This window comes from Nematolebias whitei, chromosome 19 (assembly GCF_014905685.2).
Source record: "Nematolebias whitei isolate Nwh7 chromosome 19, NemWhi1, whole genome shotgun sequence".
Lineage (NCBI taxonomy): Eukaryota > Metazoa > Chordata > Actinopteri > Cyprinodontiformes > Rivulidae > Nematolebias > Nematolebias whitei.
The window spans coordinates 35,856,753-35,868,800 of record NC_056516.1 but is presented as its reverse complement, the minus strand read 5'-3'; the positions used below and the strand labels follow the sequence as shown (position 1 = coordinate 35,868,800).

Below are 12,048 nucleotides of genomic sequence, written 5' to 3'. Positions count from 1 at the left end.
TGTTCACATATCGGATTCTCTAAATGAGAAGTAAAATTCTAAATTTTCTCACTACTTATGTTTTATAGATGACATACACTCACTAGAATCCACTGTACAAGGCTAAAAGTTTGCAAAATGTGTATATATTTATACTATATACTGAATGTTGCTTTCAAGACTCAGTCACATGGGGACAAAATAGGACTACATTCACATTAAAAACTGCTGGGGTTGTTTGTTGGGTCATAGGTTGAAATGGTTTGACCACATATTGAGTCAAAAGGTTTGAACCAGTGGTTGGGTTGGAGATGAGCTGTCATTCAAACAGTCCACCATTTTAGGCCACAAGATGACCAAATCAAACCTAACTGAACCCAAGTTATGATAATCTAACAATCTAGTTTTTATGTTCATCTTTTTTCTTATTACGCTGTGTCAAGCTAATAACCCAACACAGCTGAGCATTAAAACTACACAGGTTTGGCTCAGTCCAAATTTGACCCAGTGACGGCTCTCAAATCACCATATTTTTCGGCCTGTATGTCGCACCTTTTTGCATAATTTGCATGCCCTGTGACTTATACACCGAATGATTTATATTTTTCCCATATTTATTTATAAACAAATTTTTGGCTGAGATATGACCGTTTCATTCATTCTGACATTGAAAATATTTAACACTACTATTTTCAGCCACTAGATGGCACTCGAGTAGTATGGCATGCCATTGTGTCATGTAATAGGTAAAACTGGCTATTAATGACACAATTGGCTTGCCATAACTTGCCCCCTTCGTCCAGCTCTGGGATCATGCCTGGAGCAACCATCAAATCAGCTTCATTTCGCTGCACCGCCCCGGTGAAATGCAGCTAATTTGACCATTGACGTGCATTTATTAAGGAAAAGATCAACTGAGATACGCCTTTACTATAATTTCGAGCAAACAAATAATTGTTTTTAGGTGGTTATCTTGTTAAATTTCGAAGAAATGCACAGCGAGTTGTGTCTCTACTCGCTCCCTCTTCCACGAATTGGCTTTTGAAATGCAGCTGATTTGACCGTCAAAGTGCATTTATGAAGGAAAAGTTCAACTGAGACACACCTTTGCTATAATTATGAGCAAACAAATAATTGTTTGTAAGTTAATCTTGTTAAATTCTTGTTAAAGTCCTCCCATGCATACTCCCGCGGCCTCCATTTGGCAGCCAATTGATTTTTGGCACAACACAGGCCCATATTTCCGGGTTGTTAGCGGTGATGCGTGACAAACGCGACGCGTCACCAGTGACGCATAATAGATGCGACTTATTTATGTTTTTTTTTTTTCACTTTATTAGACATTTTTGGACTCATGCAACTTATACGGCGGTACGACGTGTACGGCGGAAAATACGGTAGGTTGTTTTTAACCCAGCAGTTTTTAGTGCGTTGATAAATCCTAAAGGAGATGAAACTGATGACAGTTTGTTCTAAATTTCTTGATTTTACGCTAAAAGCTGTTGCGACTGAGCCGTTATGGCAGCTGGATGAGTTAAAAGTTCTCTATTATTCCTAAGTATTTAATTTCTTATTTTATTCTCAGGTTAATGAAGCCATAAAGCCACCAATTGGATGTTAGCTTGAGTGTTTCAGCCGTTTTTCTTTGATGGGCTAATCACAACTACAGAAAGCAATGACCAGTTACGAACTGCCCGGGCTAAGGATAAATAGGTTTTCAACTAGGTAGACACAAAATCCCACAGGGCTCAGAGATGCTAATATCATCAGTTCCATACAAAAAGTTCCTTGTTTGGTTTTTAAATACTTTTATAAATACACGAACAAGCAAACCCGTCTATCTCTGCCTCGGCGCTCTTCATCATCCACAGTGGATTCAAAGATGAATCTCTGTCGGAGCACTCGAGGACTCAGAGGACAGCGTAATAAAACTCAGGGACGATTCAACAACTCAGCAAAGATCCTTCAATAAAAGTCACAGCCAATACCCAGCAGCCTTTCAACTGCTTGTTTTTATTTTTTGCTCTTTCATGAGGGATTTTTTTTCTTCCCTTCACAAAGAATGGCTGAATATTCTCTTTTTTAATACGTAAAGTTACAAGAAGAGAATCAATTGGCTTTACTCACTATGAAATAAATGTCATTCACAATGAGGTGTATCCATTTCTTTTTTTTTTTTAAAGAAGGGACAGCCAGATAAAACTCTTCCTCGTTTCTTTGCATTTTCCTCGTCATCTCCACTTTATTCACCAACTAATCCTGTCATCTTATTTACCCTTACCGGTCTCTTCATCATCCTCTCACACCGTCACCTCATTCTTACTCCCAGTCCGCAGTCCCTGCCCTCCTCCTCCTCCAGGGATGAAATGCAGCTGTTCGATGGTGTTCTGCCGTTTGCTGGCAAAAGCCATTCGCCGGGCGTTGGGGTGGCCTCCGATGGTGCCCACTCCCCCTCCGCCGTGGCCCCCGTGGGGGTCCCAGCCGCTGTGCATCCCCATCCCGGGCATGACAGCGGAGCTGCGCTCGTGGTCGTGGCCCGACGTTGGGTGGGAGTTCATCTTGATCATGTGGTGACGGTCCATGGATGGCGTGGCGCAGATGTTCTGCTGTGACTGGGCCTTCTGGTGGTGACTGAGCTGGCCCATGGTGGGAAACATCCCACTTCCTGCACCTCTTTCGGCTACTCCCACAGGCAGACCCATCGTCATCAGCCGGTCCTCCAGACGATCAGGAGAGACCAGGAGCCGCTCGTGGGACCTGGAACCACAAATGTCATCATCTCACGTTATAATTCTTTATATACTGTAATAAAGCAGTGAGCTGAAGATAACGTTCAGCTCTGATTTACAACTTTATTGACAAAGTTTGGCTAAATGCAGTTTTAGTAAAACAATATTAGATGTTTCCTGAAGGAAACTGAAGGCTAATTTGAATTCTCAGAAATCCCACAACACTAATTTAAAAATCAATTGTTTTGACGCATTGATTTTAAGGCAGAACTAGATCTTTCTAAATAAAGAAAAGTGTATATCAGAATCAGAATAAGCTTTATTATCATTGCACAGTGACGTTCAGTGAGATTATATTCCGTACAGAAGTGTTGTAGTACTTGAGACCGGTCTTGGTCTTGAGATCGGTCTCAAGACCAATTTTGATGGTCTCGGTCTTGTCTCGGTCTTGGACAATGAGGACTCAGGATTTTATTTCAAGACCAGTCAAGACCACAACTTTGTAAATATCAATGAAATGCCAGAATCTTGTCCAGTTTATTTGTTAACATCTTTGTTTTTATTGGATGCAAAATGTACTGGTTCAAATTCAAGCGATAATGTGACTTATTGCTAAATAAATTTTTTGTTACAGCTGTCACGCTCACCCACTTTCACTCACACGTGTCACTCCCAGTGTGGCCAGACTGGGCGGTTTACTGCCAATTGGGCGGTTTTCATTCTGGGAACTCTGGGAAGATTTTTGTTGGATTGTTGCGTTTTGCCATATATTGTTAAATTATCTTGGCTCGTACTGATGTGTGTTCATGTTCAAGTAGTAAATATTCTGTAACAATATATTGATTGGGCACATTTTTGTCTGATAGGACGGTTTTTAACAGATTTTTTGGGCTGGAAAACCTCAACTCTATCTGGGAATACTGGTCACTCCAAGAAAATGAGAAGTGATTGTCTGGGCGCAGGAGAAGGTGTCTGCCATATCATCAGTTAGGCCACTGAATGTCTGATTTCTTTGCTATGTAGCTTTGAAAATTTATAAAAGCTGTAGGGTTTTTGTCCCGTCTCTGTCTGTTTCCTCACGTTTCCTGTTCAGCTCTGTTTTTCCTCCTTGTGTTCAGCCTCTGTCTCACCTGTGTCTCATGTTAATCACTGCAGGTGTCTGTCGTTGTCCCAATCAGTGTCTGTGTATATATTCAGTTCCTCTGCTTCTTGTCTTTGTCTCCAGATTGTCCTTCAATGGTGTCTTGGTTTGCTTCCCGTCATGTCTGCTCTGATCTGTTCTCAGTACCAGTAAGTGGCTTCCCTGTCAGCCTTTTGATTTTTATTTTATTTTTTTTTTTTTTGAGAATAAATATTTTGATCTTTTTACCTCGAGCCTCCTTGTCATCTTGGGTTCAACACTCCTGACGGCAGATCCTGACAAAAGCTGATATATTCATTCAAAAGCAAACTTAAAGTTGCAGTATGTAACTTTTATAAAAATATTTTATAATAAAATTTTATATTTTATTTATTTTATTTGAGGTCTTGGTCTCGGACCCTAAAAGTCTTGGTCTTGACTTGGTCTCGGGTTAGGTGGTCTTGAACACAACACTACAGTACAGTCGTCTGAAAGATGGGCCAAGTGTACGTGGCTGCAGGTGCTAGCGCAGACCCTTATTCTTTAGATAAGAAAAGGGGAAAGACCATGAGGATAGTGGGTATTAAAAACTGGTCTCTTCATACCTTGTCCTTGTCGGGACACAGTTTAAGACATCAAAAAAATCTACCAGCAAGCACATATGCATTTGACGACAAGACGGTGAGATTTTGCCATGAAACACTTCCAGATAGTACCATAGTCCTGATAAGATGTTAAAGTGTCAGCCAGTACAGCTCTGATAAGCATTCACCGAAGTTCTCAGAGGTGGATAGAGCAGAGCCTTCTTAGTTTACACATCCCCAGGAGCAATTTGATAAGTTGGCCTATTCAAGGCCGAATGTGGAGGCCAGATTCAGATAAGCCACTGTTGTTTTTGTGCAGGCAGACTGTTTTTCACATCAGCCTTGAGTTCTGCTGGTACCCTCAATGATCCAAAATGGCCAGATTTGTGGGCCTTCCACTGGTCCGTGCTTGCTAGCCTTCTCCAAGATCCATTCCAACATGCTGGCAAGTTCCAGAAGCCGCAAGTGGCCTACGATTCTCATAAATCGCTCGTAAATCAGCTGAGTGTGAAAGCTCGAAGCGCATATTAATCCTTCACATAAGGTAGGAAGCTTTGCCATGGCCTTTGCTAGACGTCTTCCTTAATAGCCGATAATATAGGTATCTGCCGGTCCCAAAAAGCAGAAACCCTGCTGTCATAAATCTAATGATGTATAAATCTTTGATGTCTTCCAGAGACAACACAGACAGGGACATCATCTTCCACTCCCTCCACAGACCCATGACATACCTGGCTGCATGCGTCTCTCCGGGACATGAGGGTTCTCCAGCACCCTGTCGCTTGGTTGATTTTTTAAAATTTATTATTAATATATATATATTTTTGTATATTTAAGTGAATATAAATTAATTTTTAGGTGTTGATATTTGTCTTAACGATGTCTTCAGATGCACAATTTGAAATACATCACCATGTAACTTATGGGTCTTTTTTTATTAACATTATTAACGTTTTAATATTTAATTTCACCCCAAAGTTCTGAGCTCAGATAAATTGTGTGCACATTGTCTCACAGTCTTGTTTGCAACAATTCTTAGACTTAGGTCAGCATTACATTTGAACTTTTTATTTAAAAAAAGTAAATAAAAAAAATAGAGTTTTGGGATTGATCTGAACAAAACTTGTAGGTCATATTTCTTTAACAACCTTGTCTTATTCTCTAAACTTTAATAAAGCTGTCTTACATTTGATATTTATAAATGTGTGTCTGTTTTTGATTTTGTACTTTCTTGATGGAATCTAATAATTTCTGAGTCCTCTGCAGTCACATGAGCCGTTTTCATTTATCATCCTATATGAGATTCTGCTTCGTCTCATCCCTGTACTCACCTGCGGAGTGTCTGCGATGTGGGGCCCCTGCTGGTGCTCATCATGACTTTGTAGTACTGGTGCTGCTGGTTCTTGGACAGGCGGGACAGGGTGTTGCCCTCCCCGAAAGCCAGCAGCTGGTCTTGGGAGCGGACTCGTCGCGGCGGCCTGTCGAAGGTGGAGTTGGTGTATGGCGTCTGGGAGGGCAGAGGGTAAGGGTTTGGGGTGGACGGGGGCATGTGGAGGTGCGGTCGGGACCCATGCAGAGGCAGAGTCCCCCTGGATCCCAGCGTGTAGTCGCCTCCCCAGGGGAGGTGGTGCTGCGAGGAATAGAACGAAGGTGGAGCGTTGTTGGAGCGGCGTTTGGAGGTGTAGTAGCCGGAGTACTCATCAAGTTCTTTCTCTGATTCATTAAAAATAAAAAGATGAAAAAAGGCAATATGTAAACAGGGCTATTGTACATGGACCAGCTGTTTTAACTGATGAACTTTAAAATAATACAAAAGTTGGAGGCCATCTTGGATTTTAAGGTGGCAACCCAATTGTAGATAGAGGCCTTTCTTATGCCTAGATGCAGCAACACACTAAAAATAAAGTCAGCATGTTGCTAACTTCTCAAGTGATCCAGCTCACAAGGTTAACGAATATGTAGGCAGCCATCTTGGATTTTGACATGGCAACCCAATTTTTGAAAGGGATCTTGTAGTCACAAACTTAAATGGAAGTCAGTACCTGACTTATTTTTCAGGTTATTATGCTCACAACATGCAGACGGACGGAGAGTATTTTCTATTCCTCCTTTTTGCTCGAGGGACCAAAAAAAGGAGCAAAATGCTTCATGTTCAATAACCACAGCTAAATATTTTAGGAATTCGTCGATGCATGAAAAATACTTGAGCTTTGCATTTAAAACTTGTTGAGAATGTGATAGATCCACCATGATGGATAAAAGATTTTTTAATACAGAAAGCTACGTTAAGAGACCAAGAAAAATAAGAAAACAAGAGGCATGAGTTGAAATAAGAAAATGTAAAAGAGGGCAAAGAAGGAAGAGAAATGCTAAGGAGAGAAACATAAGTTTAAAAAAAGAGATGAAAAGGCGAGAGCTACTAAAAGTACAAAATAAAAGGTGAAGTGCAAATGACCGAGCTGAGGGGAAATTAAAAAAAAAAAAAGTTAAGAATGAATCATGCAAACTCCAGAGCTGTATAATGCATGAGGCATACCCCATTAAAAAGAGAACGAACAATATAAAATGAAAAAGATCGGATGAGATAATACAGGGAGATGGAAAAACAAAAGAAAGAGAGAAGAACGTTATGACGAGGACAACGTTCAAAGTGATTCATTAATAGTAAAACAGCGTTTCTGCTCCATAGCCTGAAACCACTTTAATCATCAAAGCATTTCCATGGAAGCAGCTCCCTGAGAGCCAATTTGAACATGACCTTTACCGAGCCACCATGCAACCTCTTCCTCCCCTTGTGTCTCTCGTTTCTCCTCCTCTCTTTCCGTTTGTTCTTTCGCCTCCATTTTCCTCCATCCTCTCTTCATTTCCCTCTTTTCATCGGCTCGTAAGATTTTCTTCCTGCCTCCATTTCCCCTTGTTTTCTTCATCTTCTCTCATATCCTCACCCTGTCCTCCCTCACCCTCTCACTGTTTGCTCCCCTCCAGTAAGGCTAAATTAGCTCGAGGTCTCTGCCTGCCTGCCGGCTTCAGACAAAGAAACCATTATCATTGGCGTTTCTGCAGGGAATCACATCAAAAGCTGCAGGTTTCATACAATGGCTGCCGTGAGGCCATTTTTTCTTTCTCTCTCTGGGTCACACTGACAATATTTTACATTTATTTTGAAGGGGTGCGTCATCAAATCTGGCATGAAAACTAAAAAATAATAATGAACTTTTAAAGCAGTACTTTAAATTGGTGTGATAATGAGTTTGTTTGGATATAAAACTGTCATTTTGCAGATGTGTCAGCACAGACTTATTAATTTGCACAATGCACACGTCTGCACGTTGTCTTACTGAAAGATTCAAGAGGGAATAAAATGTATTGTGGAGGATTCCAGTCTCCATTTTAAAGGATGGTTTAACATCTAGAATAACGGGATCATCCAAAAACCATCCATCAACAAACAAGAAGCAGATGTTTTATTCAGTTACAAACGTCTATTAAACCAGTGGATCCCAACCCTAGTCCTTGAGGAACACCAGCATGGACATTTTAGTTGTTTCCCTGATCCAACACAGCAGATTCAGTGAATTAATTACTTCATCATGTTCTGCAGAAGACTGTTAAACACCCATTTATTAAAATCAGGTGTGTCCAATACAGGGGAACAATTAAAACATGCAGGGTGGTGTTCCTCGAGGACTAGGGTTGGGAAGCACTGCATTAAACCGTATTGCTATTTTTAATTACATGCATATTTTCCAAATTCCAATCAAAGTTTTTGGTTTCGCTCAAATATTGTATTATTAAAAAAAAAAAAAAAAACCACTCTAAATCCATGTGCACAAACACTCTGCTTCACCTCAAAACTGTGTCTGCGCTCAGATTCAATGCTGCTCGTGCAAACATCCAGCTCTGGAGTTTGACCTTCTCCTGTGCTCACAAAATTTCTGATCTCAAATTTATCACTCTCAGAAATCCTGAGCAGATGTGCGGCGTGTTTTAGTGATATTACTGCCCTGTCTGTGGGCGAAGCTGCTTTACTGCACGGGGTCTTTTCAGGACAATCACTGGCTTCAACAGGCTTCAGGCAACATGGATCACCTAAACCAATGGTTCTCAAACTGGGATCTGCGAGCTGGTGCTTGGGGGTCCACCAATTTAAAAAATAAAATAAAAAAACTTTAAAAAAACTCAAGGTACTACTGAATATGTCTGTCTTAGATTATCGTCAAAACATCTTCGCTTGTCCGATTTCACCACTTTTGTTTACCTATTCATACTCCAGCCAGTTCTATGTAGGCCATTCATGTGACTCAAGCTTCCATCTGGATTTTGGGGGATTCAACTACCGTATTTTACGCCATACATGTTGCACCACCCTATAAGTCACATCAGTCCAAATATGTCTAATAAAGTGGAAAAATCCATAAATACATTGCTTTGCAGTATACAAGACATCTATTATCAGCTGCATTTCAAAAGTATTCACTGTCTCGGTGCTCCGGCAGCGTGCTCTGAGGGAGGAAATCAGGAAGGAACGTTGTGCATTTCTTCGAAATTTGAAAAGATAAGCACCTAAAACAATTATTTGTTTGCACGACTTTATAGTAACGGTCTCTGTTGAACTTTTACTTAATAAATGCAGTTCAATGGTCAAATCAGCTGCATTTCGTCGGGGTGGTGCAGCGAATTGAAGCCGATTTGATGGTTGCTCCAGGCGAGCTGGAAGAAGGTGGAAGTTTACGGCAAGCCGATTGTGTCATTAATAGCCACTTTTACCTATTATATGACACACCGGCATGCCGTACTACTCGAGTGCCATCTAATAGCTGAAAATGGTAGTGTTCAATATTTTCAATCAGAATGAATGAAAACGGTTATATCTCAGCCAAAAATTGATTTATAAACATGGAAAAATAACAAATACATCGCTTCACCATATAAGTCGCAAGGCATGCAAATTATGCAAGAAACTGCGACTTATAGGCCGAAAAATATGGTAAGTGTTTTGTTTGTCCACATTTTAGAATTACTCTTCGATACATCTGGAAAAATGTTCTCAAACAGCACCATTTGACATACGCTCAGAATTCCATTATTTTATATTTAGCAACAATAAAATATAACAGTTAAAAAAAAAAGAAGAAGTATTCTACAGCTGTTTGGGGTAGATTCGTCTAACTGAGGTTAAAAAAAGTGAAAACCTTTCCCTTTTTACACAACTGCAGGACTGTTTCTCCTTTTCCGTTTAATTAAACTGTTGTCATGAACAGCCTCATCTGGTCCGTGTGTTTACATTATTGGACCCATGTAGAGTCATGCTTCCTGCACGGAGAATCAGAAGGAGCAGCTCCCATGTCGTAACCATCCATCATTCATCTGCAGAGCGACTCCCCTCCCCCTGCAGTCCCCGGCCATCACGGGGCAGATAGAAAGAGCCACCGCCTCTGAAATCTTCCTCCTCACCAGAAGCAGCCAGGCCTCTGCAGACCGACTGATAAACCCCTGTCGTTCTCACAATCGTTCACTCAATCTCCACTTCTCCATCCCTCCTTCATCTTCTCATTTACTTCTTCTGATCTACCAATTGTTTTATTTAATTTACACTCATTCATGTTTTTTTTATTTCTATCCTTGTCTCTTCCACATGTCTCCATCCTCATGCTGTTCTTTATCTCTCTAAATTCAGAATCTGTCACTTCCTTGCTTCTGAATTATTTCCTCCTGGCATCCATCTCATAAATCTTCCTCCAGTTCTTTAGCCTTAAGCCATTTTTACACAGAAACTCAGCTGAATCATATCCAAACTCCACACCACTTTAATCATTTCATTCATGTACAAAATAATAAGAGAATATTTATGGAAGATGTGCTTTCACTGCACTTTAAAGAGGGCACAGAATGGGATAATTATAATTTTAGCTGTCACGTTTACTTCCACTGAATGTCTTCATAGGAAATAACTTCGGTCTTATCCAGAAACAGCAAGTTTAATTCTGGGTGAGCACAGGGAAGATTTGTGCTGGGGTTTAGAAAATCCAATTGAAAAATTATTTTTAGGAATTATAAAAAAGATAAATTTCCCAGACAACAGAGAACGGGGATCCCCATGCCTGTTAGCAGAACATTTGACTGTAACAGCACATGACGAGGTTAGCTTACACATAAAACACATTCTGTGCAAAATAACACGTCAGTTTTGTTGTAGTTGACCTGCCTGCAAACCAGAAAAATTAATGCATTATCAGGCAAAATATTTATCTAAACTTTGGAGCATCTGGAAATCTAAAATATTTAAATTTTAAAGCTACAGCAGCTGATTGTTTCAAAACAAAATGCTAACAAACTTTTTTCTTCTTCTTTCGGCTGCTCCCTTCTTCGGGGGTCGCCACAGTGAACTAACTCGCACGAAGACTTGATATTTGTTTTAACACCGGATGCCCTTCCTGACACAACCACAGACCACCGAGCTACCACTGCCCTCTGTGTGGAGCACAGAGCTGCCATCTAGAGCGCCCAGATGCTGGATGAGGGCCTTGCTCAAGGAATGTTATCAGCCATTAAATGGCCGTTATTAGTTGTTATCATCCCCATATGTAGCGTTCAGACTGCCCCTCCTGTACCTCCTAGTAGCTTTAAAGGTACATTGTTAGCGTTGTTAGCATTGTTAGTGCTCATAATAGGCTCACATGGTTAGCTTCAGAATAAAGGGCCTGGTGGTTAGGTTTAGGGTCTTGGTTAGGTTTAGGCACAAAGGTAACGTTTAGGGTTGGTCCTCTGGGTCAGGTGTAAAGTTATGTTTAGGAAAACGGTTACATAAGCTGAAAAAAAAAAAAAACACTTCCTGGTTTACCCCCATGCAGCGCTGCCTATTATCAACGATAATAATGTACCTTTAAACCCACTAGGCAGGACAGTCTCACCGCTACATTTGAGGATGATAACAACTAATAACGGCCATTTAATAAGCTGCTCGCTCAAGAGCCCAGAGTGGAGCAAATGAGCGTGGAGGCAGGTGTGGTGTCACTTTTCCCACCAACATTTTGATGTTGTTGGTACGGGGAGTTGAACCAGCAACCTTCCAATCACAGGCCCACCTTCTCTAACCTCTGCACCACCACGCCCCTAAAATGCTAACAAAATGTTAGAAAAAGAAATAATGCAACAGAGCGGTAAACTTATTTTGATGGAAAAGTATTTGGTAAAAATGTTTAAATTCTGCTTTATAGTTTTTTAAATGTTGGGTTTATGAAAATGCAGCAGTCCCTTGCGACTTCATGGATCAACTTCCACGGAATTGCTCTTTGGTGTTTTTTCGATTGTCAACTTTAATATTACTCACGAGCACAAAGTTTGTTTTCTCAGTCATCCAGGTATATAACAACAAAAAAGGTTGAATCATGTCATCTGGACTTCGTTTTTTTTGTTAAAAAGGAACGTTTCGCCCCTCATCCAAGAGGCTTCGTCAGTCTGAGGCCTAGCCATCTGGTATTACCCAGAAGCCACCCTGACTCTTGTGTTTCAAGCCTGCCTCAGATACCCCTGAAGTCTGGCCTTTTCACTAATGGTTTCAAAAACACAAAGTTTGTTTTCTCAGTCATCCAGGTATATAACAACAAAAAAGGTTGAATCATGTCATCTGGACTTC

General features: G+C 40.7%; 1 protein-coding gene across 1 annotated transcript in view; it reads right to left on the bottom strand.

Annotated features, from left to right (window-relative positions):
- Positions 1 to 2,147: 2,147 nt before the first annotated feature.
- shisa7b (shisa family member 7) overlaps positions 2,148 to 12,048 on the bottom strand; it is a 25,617-nt gene continuing 15,716 nt past the window's right edge. The window contains exons 7-8 of the mRNA XM_037693463.1: positions 5,744 to 6,125; positions 2,148 to 2,736 (exon numbers count right to left, since the gene is read on the bottom strand). Coding sequence (XP_037549391.1) covers positions 2,280 to 2,736; positions 5,744 to 6,125 — 839 coding nt within the window. The 3' untranslated portion in view covers positions 2,148 to 2,279. The remainder of the gene's footprint in view (positions 2,737 to 5,743; positions 6,126 to 12,048) is intronic.